The following is a 13,893-nucleotide window of genomic DNA, read 5'->3' on the forward strand; positions in this document are numbered from 1 at the left end:
CAAAAATTATAATGTGCTTGCGCCGCCCCCAGGCCGGGTAAACGTTTATACTCCTTGCGGTCGGTCTCCGAAAAGGACAAGAAAAAGAATAAAAAGAAAACCTCAATGGCAGAGAAGACCGGAGGCACACGGTTATCATGGAACGGTGATCGGACCGATAAGAACTGCTCTCATCTCTCAGACAGCCGTTTGAAGAGACTCCTTTCGAGTATCAAGTAAAAAATAAAAATAGACAGAAAGACAGAAAGAGATAGAGATAGCAAAGAGAAGAAGAAAAAACAAAAAAAGAAGGCAAAACAACTTTCAACACTGCCTCTGTTATCTTATATAGTTGCATCATGTCCGAGGGTTTGGTCTTTGGGTGGTTCCGTCTTCATACCTAATCAGCTGCTAATTTTTGGTTGATGGCGAAACTCTTTTGCAACTCTTCATCGCATTTCCTCAACGCATCGTTAGCCAAGTCATTGATGGAATGACTTAGCAACATGTTGTTGTACCTTGAAGGCTCAGCAGGCAATCTAAAGATGGACTTCCATTCGTCGGTGGGCAACTCCTTTTCACCGTTCTTGGCTCTTTCCAAGTTATCATACTTCCTCTGCTGTTTCCATTGCTGGATCTTGCTTTGCTCTTTGTGGAGCTGTCTTTGGTAGTAGTTGAAGTTGTTTTGATCGTAGTTGAATGAGTCTACTTGGCTGCACAAAGACTCTACCAATTGCGCGGTGGAGCTCGAGTTGGACAAGAGGTTGAGACTGGTCAATTCTGATTCTCCAAGCTTGACAGCTGGCGCGTTTGACAAGTACAAGTCGACCAAGGCCTGGTTCTGTATGTCCAAGTTCAACTCTTCGAAGATGTTCAAGTACGAAACCTTGTTCTTTTCCAAATCCCTCGACTTCCATTTCCCGTCGGCGTACGCGCTCATGAATCCAGAGGACAATCTCAACGCCCTCAAGGCAACTTCTTGGCCTATGCTCGACATGTTGTGGATGAGTATAAAGACATTGGGGTTGGCTAGCTGCTGCTGGGCCAATCCCTCGACAAGCTGGGTTGTAACAAAGTTTCCTGAAATCGTCGATTGGAACCACCCTTGGAATGCAACACCGTAACCAAGTTTCTTGTAGCTTTCCAACAAGTCCTTCTGGTACTGGCCACCGCTTCTCGACTTGAACGAGCCGCCTTCGTACTGATCTGGGTATGAATATGGGAACGCATGCGTTATATCGACGGATTTTTCATCTTCAAATCCCAACAATGCACCCGAGAACAACGCTGGGTAATGCTCCGAGGTGTGTCTAAGTAACGACAACAACACGGACGACGACACAGATATCGTCTTTATCGACGAAGCTTCGTATTTGTTTGGCATAATTCTTGATCTTATGTCGGGGATATCTCGAGGATTAATTGAAGTTATTTGGGTTGAAATTCGGTATCTGACTCTGGAAATTGTTAGCAAAAAAAAAAAAAAAATTTTTCACTCAAGCGTGAGAGTCAATGGGGAATGGAAAGAAGTAAAAAAAAATCGTGAAATCTTAAGACTCTTATCATCGATTAAAACCCACATATTTCAAACACCAACAACACCACCAACCAAAACGAAACCATGTCTGAAGTTGATAACGTTGCTGACCAAGTCCAAAAGACTTACTTGGATGATGCCACGGGAGAGCAAGTTTCCAAAACTGAATTGAAAAGAAGACAAAAGCAAAGAGCCATTGAAGCCAAAAAGGCGTCAAAAGCACCTCCAGCTGCTGCACCAAAAGTAGCCAAGAAGAAAGATGACATGGCCGACTTGAACCCCAACCAGTTTTTTGAAATTAGATCCCGCCAGATTGAAGAGTTGAGAGAAAAAAACAATGTTGACCCTACTGCATTCAACCCTTATCCTCACAAATTCCACGTCACCAAGAGATTACCCGAGTTTGTCAAGGAATATGGCCATTTGCAAAGAGGCGAAGTGTTGAGGGACGTGACTGTTCAAGTTTCTGGTAGAATCATGACCAAGAGAGAAGCAGGTGCCAAACTAAGATTTTACGTTTTGAAAGGCGATGGTATCGAAGTGCAGATCATGGCTCAAGGTCAAGATGCAGAATCGGCTGAAATTTACGAGAAGGAACACGATATTTTGAAGAGAGGTGATATAATTGGTGTTGTTGGCCATCCGGGAAGGACAGCACCGGCCAAAGGTGGCGAAGGTGAATTATCGGTTTTCGCAACCAAAGTGCAATTGTTGACGCCATGTTTGCACATGTTGCCTACTGAACACTATGGGTTCAAGGACCAAGAAGCGAGATACAGAAAACGTTACTTGGACTTGATCATGAATGAGTCAAGCAGGAACATTTTCAGAACTAGATCCAAGATTATACAGTACATTAGAAAATTCTTAGACGAGCGTGACTTTGTCGAGGTTGAAACTCCAATTTTGAACGTTATTGCCGGCGGTGCCACCGCCAAGCCTTTCACCACCCACCACAACGACCTCAACATGGAAATGTTTATGAGAATTGCCCCGGAATTGTTTTTGAAAGAGTTGGTTGTTGGTGGTATGGACCGAGTTTACGAGATTGGTAGACAATTTAGAAACGAAGGCATCGATATGACACATAACCCCGAGTTCACCACTTGTGAGTTTTATCAAGCCTACGCTGACGTTTACGACTTGATGGATATGACCGAGATGATGTTTTCCGAAATGGTCAAGGAAATCACCGGTGGCTACGTTTTGAAATACCACCCAGATGGCCCACAGGGAAAAGAGTTGACTTTGGATTTCTCTAGGCCATGGAAGAGAATCAATATGATTGAAGAGTTGGAGAAAGTGTACAATGTCAAGTTCCCTCCTGGAGAAGAATTGCACACTGCTGAAACTGGCGAGTTTTTGAAAAAATTGTTGAAGGACAACAAGTTGGAGTGCTCGCCACCTTTGACCAATGCTAGAATGTTGGACAAATTAGTGGGCGAATTGGAGGATGCTTCAATCAACCCAACTTTTATCTTTGGCCATCCGCAAATGATGTCGCCGTTGGCTAAAAAGGATAGAAAAATCCCCGGTTTATGTGAAAGATTCGAAGTGTTTGTCGCCACCAAGGAAATCGCCAATGCCTATACCGAGTTGAATGATCCATTTGACCAAAGGGCAAGATTCGAAGAGCAAGCAAGACAAAAGGCGCAAGGTGACGATGAAGCTCAAATGGTTGACGAAACGTTCTGTAACGCTTTGGAGTACGGTTTGCCTCCTACTGCAGGTTGGGGCTGTGGTATTGACAGATTGGCCATGTTCTTGACCAACTCCAACACCATTAGAGAAGTGTTGTTGTTCCCAACTTTGAAACCAGATGCGTTGGTGTTGAAGGGAGAAGAAGCAGTCAAGGAAGCAGAACAGTAGAGGAAGAAGAAACAAGCCCGCGTACGTGCTTAATGAATGTATGTATGGATATAGAAGTTGAATCGAAAGATCTGACCCTTAACCCAACTCTCCTTTCCCTGTTTTCTTTTCTTTCCTGTCCTCTCTCTCATATATACACAACTATACATTTACAGGGTTTGGTATTCTTAGTATTCAGCGTTTCGCTAGCTCACCTTTTCTTTTCTTATCGAGCGCCAATTTGTACGGCGGCGCAGTTGGTCTCTGGACAGGTTCAAGTCTGACAGCATTATCATCAAGCCGATACGTAGCATCGGAATCGACATCATCAAGATCGCCGCACGCGACAAACTCAACCATGCACCTCTCGCACCCATCATCCTCTTCCCATACTTCATCAGCACCACCAAAAACACCACCACCACGAATCCCAGCACGAGCAAAGAACTCATCCGTCGACAAATTCAAATCCAAGCGCGGCGTCAACCCCTCGATGGGCCTATACCCCAAACACACAATAAACGCCTCCAAACTAGTGCTCCTCGAGCTTCGCGGTTTAGCACACACCACGCGATCGAAAAACCGCGACATCATAGCATACATAACGTCGATATCGCGCCCTCGGAAAATCTTAGCTACGAACGAACCTCCTGGCTTCAATATACAGCACGTCAACTGCAACGCCGCATAGACCAACTGGTGCTGTACATATTCGTCCAAGTCATTCATGCCCGTGACATCTGGTGCGCCATCGCTACAGACGAAATCCGCCAATTCGCCCTCGAAATGGTCGCGGATCTGCTGCAACGTCTGCGGATGGGTTATATCTGCTTGAAGCGTAGTGACGCCCGCGATGGGGGTCATGGGCTGGAGATCAACCGCGATGATCTTGGAGTTGTTGCGTGAGGCTAGTTTCGAAGATAGCACTTGCGACCATGAGCCTGGTGCTGCGCAAAGGTCCACTACTCGCGAAATGTCGGAAAGTAGATGGAACTGTTGGTCGAGCTGGAGTAGTTTGTATGCGGAACGGGCACGCCATCCGTCTTCTTTGGCCTTTCTGTAGTATAGATCCCGTTTGTCCTTGTTGGTCCTCCCCATCTTGATATTCTTGATGTTCTCTCACCCACACTCTTTAGTGGTAGATGTGAAATTTTGCAACAACCAAAAAAAAAAAAAAAAAAAAATTGAACAAGGTTCAACCAAAATTTTTCTCCATAGTTGACGTTGCCGGTTTCCCAAAAGTCCATCATAGAAGATGATCTCGACGGTATCAACGGTGTCAAGACGGACGTTCTCAAGCCAAACGGCCCGCGTATTCCAGAAATTCATATCGCCAAATGAGCTAATTGCCAAAACAGCACAGCAACAAGTTGAAGATGAAGCGTTCCGTAATCAACTTCTTCACGAAACCACCAAACCATACGAGCCACGCACATTCAGCTCGCATGAGACATACAGCGAGAACAACAAGAGACCGGTCCCCCTCAACGTTGAGCTTTTGAAATACAAACCCTTGCGCCACGCCAAGACTCACGGAGACGAGGTTTGCACTTTGACCTTGCGCGGGTATAACGAGCCCGATTTGGAACGCATGGGTGAATTTGCGTTGCGATGTGGCTATTATCTCGGTATACCCATGTCTCATTTGATGAGAGTCAAGACGGAGAACAGATTATATACCGTGATCAAGTCGCCTTTTGCCCAAGCTAAAACCAAACAGAACTTCCATCGCACTACATATAATAAAAAGTTGATTGCTTACGATGCAACTGCGGAAGTTGTTGATTTGTGGTTGAGTTACTTGAACAAGTACAAGTTTGACGATGTTGAAATGAAGGCTACGGTGTCGGTTTACGAGAGCTTGGATTATAACCAGCTGTTGCAACTGCAAGAGTTGGAGTTGCCTGCTGCGTATAACGGGATACTGGATCCCGTAGCGTTGAAAGTGAAGGAGTTGTTGGGCTCGGAAGAGTTTAGGAAACACTTGTGAGGCAAAAAAGAGGGTGTCTTGTAAATAGAATGGAAATAATTCATTCGTACTTCTTTCGTTTCATCTTTTCATCGTTGGATTAAAAAAAGAAGATCCAATTCTCTCTAGATTGATCAACCAAGACCACCCATCACCACACCTCTATCCTTTCTAAATAATAAAAAGAAAATCCACGAATCATCTCATGTGACTCGCCCCTGAACTTCACCCATAAACATCCCACCCCTCCTCCAACTCCTCCTCAGAATCCTCCTCCTTAGCCCGCTTCACCTCCGCCTCGACTTTCCTCCTCCTGATCTCGCCCACTTCCATCACGTCAACCCGACACAAGGGACACGTCAGATTCAAGCTGAGCCAAGGCGAGATGCACTCCAAATCGAATATATGCAGGTTGCCACACGGCAACTTCACCACCAAAGGATACTTATCCTGATGATAATTGTTGGTGCAGATTGAGCAGGATTCAGACTCAGGTAATGAGCCCACGGGGACGCGTTCTAACGTATCGATAAAGTCCAGCGGCACTCCCGCATTTGGCTTCCTCGTGGTGGGGTCAGATGATATGATGGAGAGGAGCGAGGTGGCTAATTCCGAGTTGTCGAGCGTGCGCAATTGGTTTAGTGCCGCTGCGAGTGTATCTATGGATGGTTCAGATGGGGCATTGTTGGCGTGGGAGTTGTGGATGAATGAGTCGATTATCTCGCTTAGTGTCTCGTGGCTTCGTCCTCTTTCCTGTTGGGTTTGGCGTGGTTCGCTTGAGATATTGTGTTCCTCTGCCGCATGTTAGTAATTTGGTTTTCCTTTTTCTGTGTGTTTCATGGGTTTTTCAAGTGACAACTTTACCTTCGTACGTAGACATGGATTTAGTTGGAAGTCGGTTCAGGGATCAGGATTCGTTTCCGCTCTTGGTGTGTTGATTCAACTTCACTTTTCAATATCTTCAATTTGATTTTATTTTTTTTCCGGGCGGCAAATTTGGAGATATTAGAGATATTGGGATCAGAACCGAGTTTCTCAAAGCTTTTGCTCGTTGATCAGGTGTATATTTTCGGGCATGGCACTAAATCTATATAAAGGTATTGTTACAGTATATCCATATCTAATTCTTCATCTTCATCTTTATCTTTTTTCTCCATTTCCTCTTCATCATCTCTGTTTTTGCCGTATTCGGATTGCGATTCATCTTGTGAAAATCCCTCATCTTCTTGTAACTCTCTCTGATGACGATGTGAGTAGTGATTAGTAAAATAATCCTGCGGTTTATTATTCAAGAAAAGTGGAGTCATGGGTGGATCTTCGAGCGGAGTTTGCACTGGATTCAACATAGGCGATGAGTCGCCCCCTGAAACAGGCGGTCTATTATTACGAGTTTGAGTTGGTACTGGTTGTTGTTGTTGGTTATTTCGACTCTTTGTCACTTTAACTTGATACCTGCCACTAGCTATAGTTATTTCTTGATTTGAAAGCCAAAACCTCGACGGTGAACCACCGAGTGAAGTTGGATTCAAATAAGGGGAATTTGGTATGGATCCTGGCGGTGCCTGCGGTGCTTGCAGTGCTACTTGCAGTGCTGATTGTGGTGCAGCCGCAGCAGCAGCTGAGGCTGCTTGTAAAGACTGAAAACCAGCAAATTCCACAGCTGCTGTTGTATTGGGATGAGGTAGATGTGACAAGGGTGATGCTAATTTACTATACGTCAGTAGTCTCTGCAAGTTTGAAAAACCCAGAAGCTCAGAGTTTTTTCTTAGTAGTATTGGCTGTGCTACCGGCTGTGGTTGTGGTGGTTGCTGCTGCTGCTGCTGCAGCAGTGAAGCATGCATAAGCTTTGGTGATGACAATTCCTGATGGTTTAAAGAAAGTAACGATATGGTCGACGAAGAAGGTATGAGTTTCCCATTTACATCGTTTTTACCCACAGAGCTGGCCAACAACTCCGGCTCCGGGTGATCTTCTCTTCTAGTGAATACGTTTTCCGTGTGGTGGTGGTGGTCGTCGTCACTCGAATCTTCCGACGAAGATATCGTCAAATAACCAAGATGAGAATCCAACTTCTCAGGCGGCGGCGGAGGCGTGTTTATCTTGAGGGACATGGCGGAAGGGTTATATAGCGTCGGTTATAAGCATATGTAGTGGTTGCAAGTGCTGGTTAAGGGAGGGCTTGAAGATATGAAAGCAAGAAAAGAAGGGAGGGGTCCCTACACTTTTGCTGCATCTATTTCTTTTTCCCTTCGGTATTTGAGATTTCGGTTGGGGTGGTTCGTTCTCTCTCTATCTCCATCTTATAGTGCGGGTCACTACACGCTCTCCTCCTCCCGGGCCACAAGCACTACAAGCACTACAAGCAGGAATTTTTTTTAAAAAAAGCTATTTCTGGATCTACTCCTTGCCTCATTCAAGATACTCCTCCTACCTATCCCTTGTATTGCTCAGTTTCGCAACAATTTCACCTACACTGCCTACGTCTTTTCCCTGCTATTATCGTGTGGGTGAAAAATGAAAATTTTTTTCTGTTTCTTATCAAGCAACGTAATCTGACAGATACCCCACGCGCTACCACATTGCATTGTCAGCTGTCACCTGACGCTGTCAATCCCCGAGCACCACCAAACGCCCCCAGTGGCCATATAATAAGGATCTACAGTCACACAAGGTGGTACCTACACTTACAGCGAGTGGGGAATAAGTGCTTGGTACGTTCTAGCTGATTCTATTCTCTTCTCTATTCTTCGCTGTAAAAAATTAACACTGTGTCTTTTCCCCCGCCTCAATACTCATAGTCATCGTCGGGATCAATCTTGAATATCTTGTCAGGGTTCAAGATTCGCTTCGGGTCTAGACTCATTTTAAGCTTTCGCATCATGCCAATGGTATCGGCACCTAGTTCCAGCTCCAAGAATCTTCTCTTTGCGTTGCCGACGCCGTGCTCGCCCGTAGCGGTGCCTTCGTTTGCGAGCCCCAACTCAATCATTTCATTGACCAAGAGCTCCACCTGCGCTCGTTGCTCGTGCTTGTAAAAAATGTCCACGTGGCTGTTGCCATCAGCAGCGTGGGCCAAGATGATCGAGGCAAAAGGTGACTTTTGGATGCGGTCGTTGATCTGGTCCAACACGGATGAGAGACGAGACAACGGCACGGCGATATCAGTCACCCATATGCGCACATCTTCGTCGATCTCGTTCTTGCCCCAGTTGATCATGGCGAAAAATGCATTTTTCCTCGCGGAAAACAACTCTTCTTGCTCTTGCTTATTCTTGGCAAAGATGAAGCTTTGCCCTTGGTTATCCTTAGCACATTGGTTCAACACCTTGATGTTCTCCTCAACGACAACATCGCTGATGCCGCCAATCTTGAAGAAAATCGTGGGCACTTCTAGCCAGGCATTGGTGGTGTATCCGCTGTAGTTCAAACAATGCATCATGTCCCCATCGAGCAATTCGACGGCGTTGGGCTGCATTCCTGATTTGAACACTTGGGCCACGGCGTTAGTCGCGTGAGCAATCAGGGGAAACTGGACAACCACGGTGGTTTCGCTCTTTGGGATCGGGTATACTTTACATACAGCTTCAGTCACAATCCCCAACGTACCTTCACTTCCCACGAATAAATTCGTTAAATTGTAACCGGCGCTCGACTTGCGCGGCCGTTGCCTGGTTTTCACGACGGTACCATCAGCCAATACCGCAGTGACGGAAATGACATTCGCCGACATGGCCCCGTATCGTGACGCATTGATGCCCGAGGCATTCGTGGCAATCATGCCCGAGATTAAGCCCTGGGGCCCACAATCTGGTCCAAACATCAAACCTCTCGGCTGCAACGCCTGATTGAGGTCCATCCAGTTGACCCCGCTCTGCACGACGACATCCAAGTCATCGTCGTTGATAGCGAGGATCAGGCTCATTTTGCTGGTGTCGATAACCAAGTTTTGTCGCGTTGAGTGGATGTGGCCTTCGAGACTCGAGCCACCGCTGAATGGCAACACCGGTATGCTTTCGCGATGGCATATTTGCAAAATCTGCGACACTTGAGCAGTCGATTTGGGGTAGATTATATACTGCGGCACTTCGCCAGGTAAGGGTTTATGGGTAGTGAAATCATTGCCCGTGTGATGGTCGATTTCAGGCTTGGTGTTGACGACCTCCAATCCCAATTGAGTAAATTCCGGTATAACGCGAGACAAGTCCCGACAATAACGTGGTGGTTGCAAATCGGAGAGCTTGGTGGTTGAGCTATGTGGGAACAACTCCTCGGGCGGCGCTTGCAAGATTGTGCGCTGGCCGTATTTGTAAGCTATCACCGTGCTCGGTATGACAATCAACGTGGTGGTTGCCAATGTTGCCCCAGCTGCTTTCCATGTAAAAATCCTCCTCCAGGACATGGTATGATAACCTCAAATTGAGCTAATTGGGAAAATCCTCTTGCATTACTGAAAAATTTACAACCGTGTTTTACTTAGCGGGTTTCCCATGCATTGAAAATAGAGAAAAGCCACACAAATTCATTTTTTTTTATTTTTTGGGGGCGGGGGGTGGAGCCGCGGTTGACGGCAGAATTATCATAGAGTCACGTGCTGTTCGGTCTCACGGGACGCATTCCCACTCACCTCACATCACATCAAAAAGAAAAGTAGATCTTCAAAAATCAATGTCAAAATGAGAAAAAGCAAGAGGATGGCACTTCACGAATACTATCTAACATAAGAATTAAACCTAAACTAAACTTTAAACACGATAACAAAACCCTACTTAGATAAAATTTCACCAGTCTCAAGACTCTTTTCAAATCTCTCTCTCTCAGACAAGGAAGGTCTGTTCAACATAGCTTCGAGTGCTGCAGAGTATGGAGCCTTGGTCTTGGCTGGTGGGTTCAAAATCTTGACCAAGTCAAAGTAGTTTTCGTAAATGTCACCGTCAAATCTACCAATTGGGGCATTAATCATCATATCAGATTGCTGGAATGCATCGGTCAAGCCAACAACATTTGGACGCACTTCAGCGCACACTTTTGGAATAACTTTGCTAGCCAAGTCGGAGGCACCCTTTGTCGAAAGAACGCCAAAGGCCAAAAAGACACCATTGTACTTGTCCAACACAATGGTGGCACCGTACAAGGTGGCCAAGGTGTACAAAAATGGCTTCTTGTCTGCTTGGTCAAATTCGTCAACTCTTCTAACAAACTCAGACAACAAGTAGTGGTGGGCCTTGAGTTTTGAAATGATAACCAATTCGGCACCAACAAAGTCAAATCCCTTTTCTCTAACAACTTTACCGGATTCGTAACAAGCTCTGATGATGGCAACTTCAATAGCCTTGATAACCTTCTTGACATCTTCAATGTCGGAAGCATCATTCAAGACAACCTTGTCGGCACCTTTACCAGTGTATTCCTTCAACTGGTTCAAGAAATCCGAAGATCCCTTGACAATTTTACCATCGTCTTCAATAGCGATAACGTGTTTAACCAATGGCTTACCGATATTTATTCCCAAAACGTTATTGTCACCTTCCCAAGTACATTGGACAACCCAGTCATTGTAGGCTTTACCAAATCCATTGTAGGCAGAGTAACCGTGGCCACCACAAGCTTGTCTGCACTGGTCGATACCTTCGGCAGCCAACCAGGTACAAGTCGACTTCAATGAACCAGAGTCGATAAACAACGACTTCATAGCGTCAATGGCCTTCATGATTCCGGCATCGTCATTGTCGTCAACGGCATCGTCCAACTCAGCCAAAACTTCTTCGATATTCTTTTCAATCTTCAAGGCACCAGCCGAGACAACGTATGCAGCAGCCAAGTATGGAAATAATCTCTTTTGGTGCAATGGATAGTTCAACAATTGTGTCTCCAAAGCTTCTTCATCGTCAGGGTCGACATCGTCGCCTCTAAATTGTCTTCTGCCAATGGCATATCTCAAGGCAATGGTCGAGACTCTAGCCAACATTCTATACGAGTCCGAAACCATCATGACTCTTCCACCCAACAAGGCCGAGTAGGACAATTGCTCCAATGGTGGCAAAATGACTTCACCATTTCTGTCAACTTTGCAAAATCTTTGCAACATAAAGAATCGTGGAATACGCACCGAAGAGTATTGGATCCAGCCGTTATCGATACCATCTCTACCCATCTTGGCCCCAATGTCACCAACAGTGATACCGGGCATAATGTCGTGGTTCGAGTCTCTCAATGGCACAACAAAGGTCTTGACACCATAATCTTCACCGTCAACAATCAATCTAGCATAAGTGGCACAGTGTGTTGCCGAGTGGGCGGCACCGCCAATCCACCACTTGGTAGCACCGATGTGGGGAGTATTGATGATAAATTCGTCATTTTCCCTATCAAAAGTAGCAGTAGTCTCGATGCCGGCAACATTGGAGCCGTGGGCCAACTCAGTCATACCAAAACAGCCATAGATGCCTTTAATCTGGGCAGTCTCCTTGTCCAAGGCCCAGTACTTCAATTGCTCATAAGTACCATTGCCTCGAACACAAGAGATAAACAAACCCAAATTGACACCAATTCTGGTACTAACTGCAGGGTCAAAGACACCAACCAAGGACAATCTTCTGTTGAAGACATCAATCGAGTCTGTTTCCAAGTATCTCGAGATTCGGTTGATCTTTAATGCAGTAAACTCTCTAATCTGCTCCTTGCTCAAGTCATAGTAGGAGCCGTCGGTCCAAAGAACGGGGTCTCTTTCCATCTGCTGGGTCAAAGCCTTGATCAACTCTGCTCGCTCTTTAGAGCCCTCCAAGAAATACTGCAACTCCTGGGGGTTGAACTTTTGCTCGGCTCTCTCCTTCTGGATCGAAGTCCTTGGGTCTGGCCCTTGGCTCAAACTAACATTCTTTGCTGTAGACACCATCTTCTAATAATGAATGTGCGAACGTAAGAAATATATGTGTATATGTATGTGTGTAAACTAAGTCAAAAACTCCCTCTTGAACGTGGAAATCGTTATAAATACTGGGGGTTAAATCAAAAAAAAAACCAACTAAAAGATGAAGATAGTTGACAGAATACAGAACAAAAAAAAGAAGAAAGAAGAGGAATCGAGGTTGAAAAAAAATCAAAATCTGGGGAACTGGCAATTGATTTATATATTGTCGAACAGAAATACCACTACATGCTCTTACAACCAAACACTCCAGCACTACTGTTGCTAGCACTGGTGCTGCTACAGTCACTGGCACTACTAATTACCCCCCCTCCTCCGCCATGGACGAGCGAAATTTATTCACAGGCCAAAGGAAAAAAAAAATTAAAAAAAAAAACCGACGGAGAAATTTGTGTGTGCGGATGGCGGTGGGTGGAAAGGTGGGGGGGGAGCGAAAAAGAAAAAAAAAAGAGTGCCACTTTTCGACACCGCGAAGTAATATGTCACACTGTTCTTACCACTTTCTGCACACACGGACACGACCACCGCTTATTGCCTAAGGGAGAGACTCCACGCAGTCTCGCTGCTGCTTCTCCGCAAAAAGAAAGAATAGAGCTGCTGCCGAATGCCACCAGCTCGCCGTGCTCAGGCCTTGCGTCCGATTATTGAAAGAAAAAAAAACACCTGTTTTGATGGGACAAGAAAGAGGGCAGTGCTAGCGCAAAAGAGAGACAGCGCGTGTGAGAGAGAAATGAAGATGAAGGGAAGCCTCTGGTAGAGTGTTGTGTATAGTATAAGTTGTCTGGGGAGACACACACGTATACCCCTAGTTTGCAAGTCTCACACGCGGACCGAGCAGCCAATCAGGACTGAGAATTAGAAAAAAAAAAAAAACATGGGGAAAAGCGCTGCAACTAGTGCATAAGTGCCCTGTCTGCATGCGCACATAAAGTTTTGCAGGGTAAGTTGGATATGGAGTAGTCGATTCGTTTTACGATTGAAACATCCGAGCAAGACGAGGTATAAAAAAAGGAGGGGAGAGACTGGGGGGTAGATGAAGACGAGGACAAGGGGAGATGATTTTTTCTTTTTTCAACTGATTGTATAAGTTTTTAGGGCGCAATTTTTGCAAGAAAAAGTAGAGAACAAGAAGGGTATGCAATGACGTAGATAATAGCTGATGACGGCGTGTGTCGCTGGTATGGAAGCTGGAGGCGGCAAGAGGGGGGGTTTAATGGATCAAGTTGGCGCAAGCACGGCAAAGCTTCTCTTGCTGGATCAGAGGCGCTATTGTGCTGCTATTGTGTAGAGTTCAAGATTTGTTGCCGACGCTGCCAATTAACCGAGGCCAGTTGTCGGCGCCGCTGTCTGTCTTATTTTTTGCGCACGTGACTCGCAACCGTCTTCTTTTGACATACATGCTCGGTTGTAGAAACTTCCGAGTGTGAGTGAAACAACCACCCCACCCCTCCTTGTTCTAGATTTCCACTGAGCAACACCACTTTTGCAACTTTTGCCATCAACAGCAAGAGTAGAGGTTTGATCTACAAGGAGAACATCCAGTTTCGTTGCCATCAAGTCCTCCATCGAGTCCCTCCAAATCCCGTGTTTTTTTGTTACTAGTCAAACTCATATCCAGCGTACCTCGGCATCTGC

General features: G+C 45.6%; 8 protein-coding genes across 8 annotated transcripts; 2 read left to right on the forward strand and 6 right to left on the reverse strand. All coding sequences in view use genetic code 12, as the record gives it.

Annotated features, from left to right (window-relative positions):
- Nucleotides 1-379: 379 nt before the first annotated feature.
- Nucleotides 380-1,363, reverse strand: LODBEIA_P32580 (uncharacterized protein; the record flags this gene model as incomplete). Its single annotated transcript, XM_066973348.1, has 1 exon — nucleotides 380-1,363. The coding sequence occupies one exon, from the start codon at nucleotides 1,361-1,363 to the stop codon at nucleotides 380-382; it is 984 nt and encodes a 327-aa protein (XP_066830196.1).
- Nucleotides 1,364-1,600: 237 nt separating this feature from the next.
- On the forward strand, nucleotides 1,601-3,385 carry LODBEIA_P32590 (uncharacterized protein; the record flags this gene model as incomplete). The annotated part of the gene is made up of 1 exon (XM_066973349.1): nucleotides 1,601-3,385. The coding sequence occupies one exon, from the start codon at nucleotides 1,601-1,603 to the stop codon at nucleotides 3,383-3,385; it is 1,785 nt and encodes a 594-aa protein (XP_066830197.1).
- A 174-nt stretch (nucleotides 3,386-3,559) lies between these two features.
- Nucleotides 3,560-4,462, reverse strand: LODBEIA_P32600 (uncharacterized protein; the record flags this gene model as incomplete). Its single annotated transcript, XM_066973351.1, has 1 exon — nucleotides 3,560-4,462. One exon carries the CDS (start codon nucleotides 4,460-4,462, stop codon nucleotides 3,560-3,562), a length of 903 nt encoding a protein of 300 aa, XP_066830198.1.
- Nucleotides 4,463-4,619: 157 nt separating this feature from the next.
- Nucleotides 4,620-5,354, forward strand: LODBEIA_P32610 (mitochondrial 37S ribosomal protein uS10m; the record flags this gene model as incomplete). Its single annotated transcript, XM_066973352.1, has 1 exon — nucleotides 4,620-5,354. One exon carries the CDS (start codon nucleotides 4,620-4,622, stop codon nucleotides 5,352-5,354), a length of 735 nt encoding a protein of 244 aa, XP_066830199.1.
- A 204-nt stretch (nucleotides 5,355-5,558) lies between these two features.
- Nucleotides 5,559-6,213, reverse strand: LODBEIA_P32620 (uncharacterized protein; the record flags this gene model as incomplete). Its single annotated transcript, XM_066973353.1, has 2 exons — nucleotides 5,559-6,127; nucleotides 6,198-6,213. 2 exons carry the CDS (start codon nucleotides 6,211-6,213, stop codon nucleotides 5,559-5,561), a joined length of 585 nt encoding a protein of 194 aa, XP_066830200.1.
- Nucleotides 6,214-6,436: 223 nt separating this feature from the next.
- LODBEIA_P32630 (uncharacterized protein) lies at nucleotides 6,437-7,444 on the reverse strand (the record flags this gene model as incomplete). Its single annotated transcript, XM_066973354.1, has 1 exon — nucleotides 6,437-7,444. One exon carries the CDS (start codon nucleotides 7,442-7,444, stop codon nucleotides 6,437-6,439), a length of 1,008 nt encoding a protein of 335 aa, XP_066830201.1.
- A 674-nt stretch (nucleotides 7,445-8,118) lies between these two features.
- Nucleotides 8,119-9,732, reverse strand: LODBEIA_P32640 (uncharacterized protein; the record flags this gene model as incomplete). The annotated part of the gene is made up of 1 exon (XM_066973355.1): nucleotides 8,119-9,732. One exon carries the CDS (start codon nucleotides 9,730-9,732, stop codon nucleotides 8,119-8,121), a length of 1,614 nt encoding a protein of 537 aa, XP_066830202.1.
- Nucleotides 9,733-10,095: 363 nt separating this feature from the next.
- LODBEIA_P32650 (uncharacterized protein) lies at nucleotides 10,096-12,225 on the reverse strand (the record flags this gene model as incomplete). Its single annotated transcript, XM_066973356.1, has 1 exon — nucleotides 10,096-12,225. The coding sequence occupies one exon, from the start codon at nucleotides 12,223-12,225 to the stop codon at nucleotides 10,096-10,098; it is 2,130 nt and encodes a 709-aa protein (XP_066830203.1).
- Between the last annotated feature and the right edge of the window lie 1,668 nt (nucleotides 12,226-13,893).

The sequence above is a fragment of the Lodderomyces beijingensis genome (assembly GCF_963989305.1).
Source record: "Lodderomyces beijingensis strain CBS 14171 genome assembly, chromosome: 4".
Lineage (NCBI taxonomy): Eukaryota > Fungi > Ascomycota > Pichiomycetes > Serinales > Debaryomycetaceae > Lodderomyces > Lodderomyces beijingensis.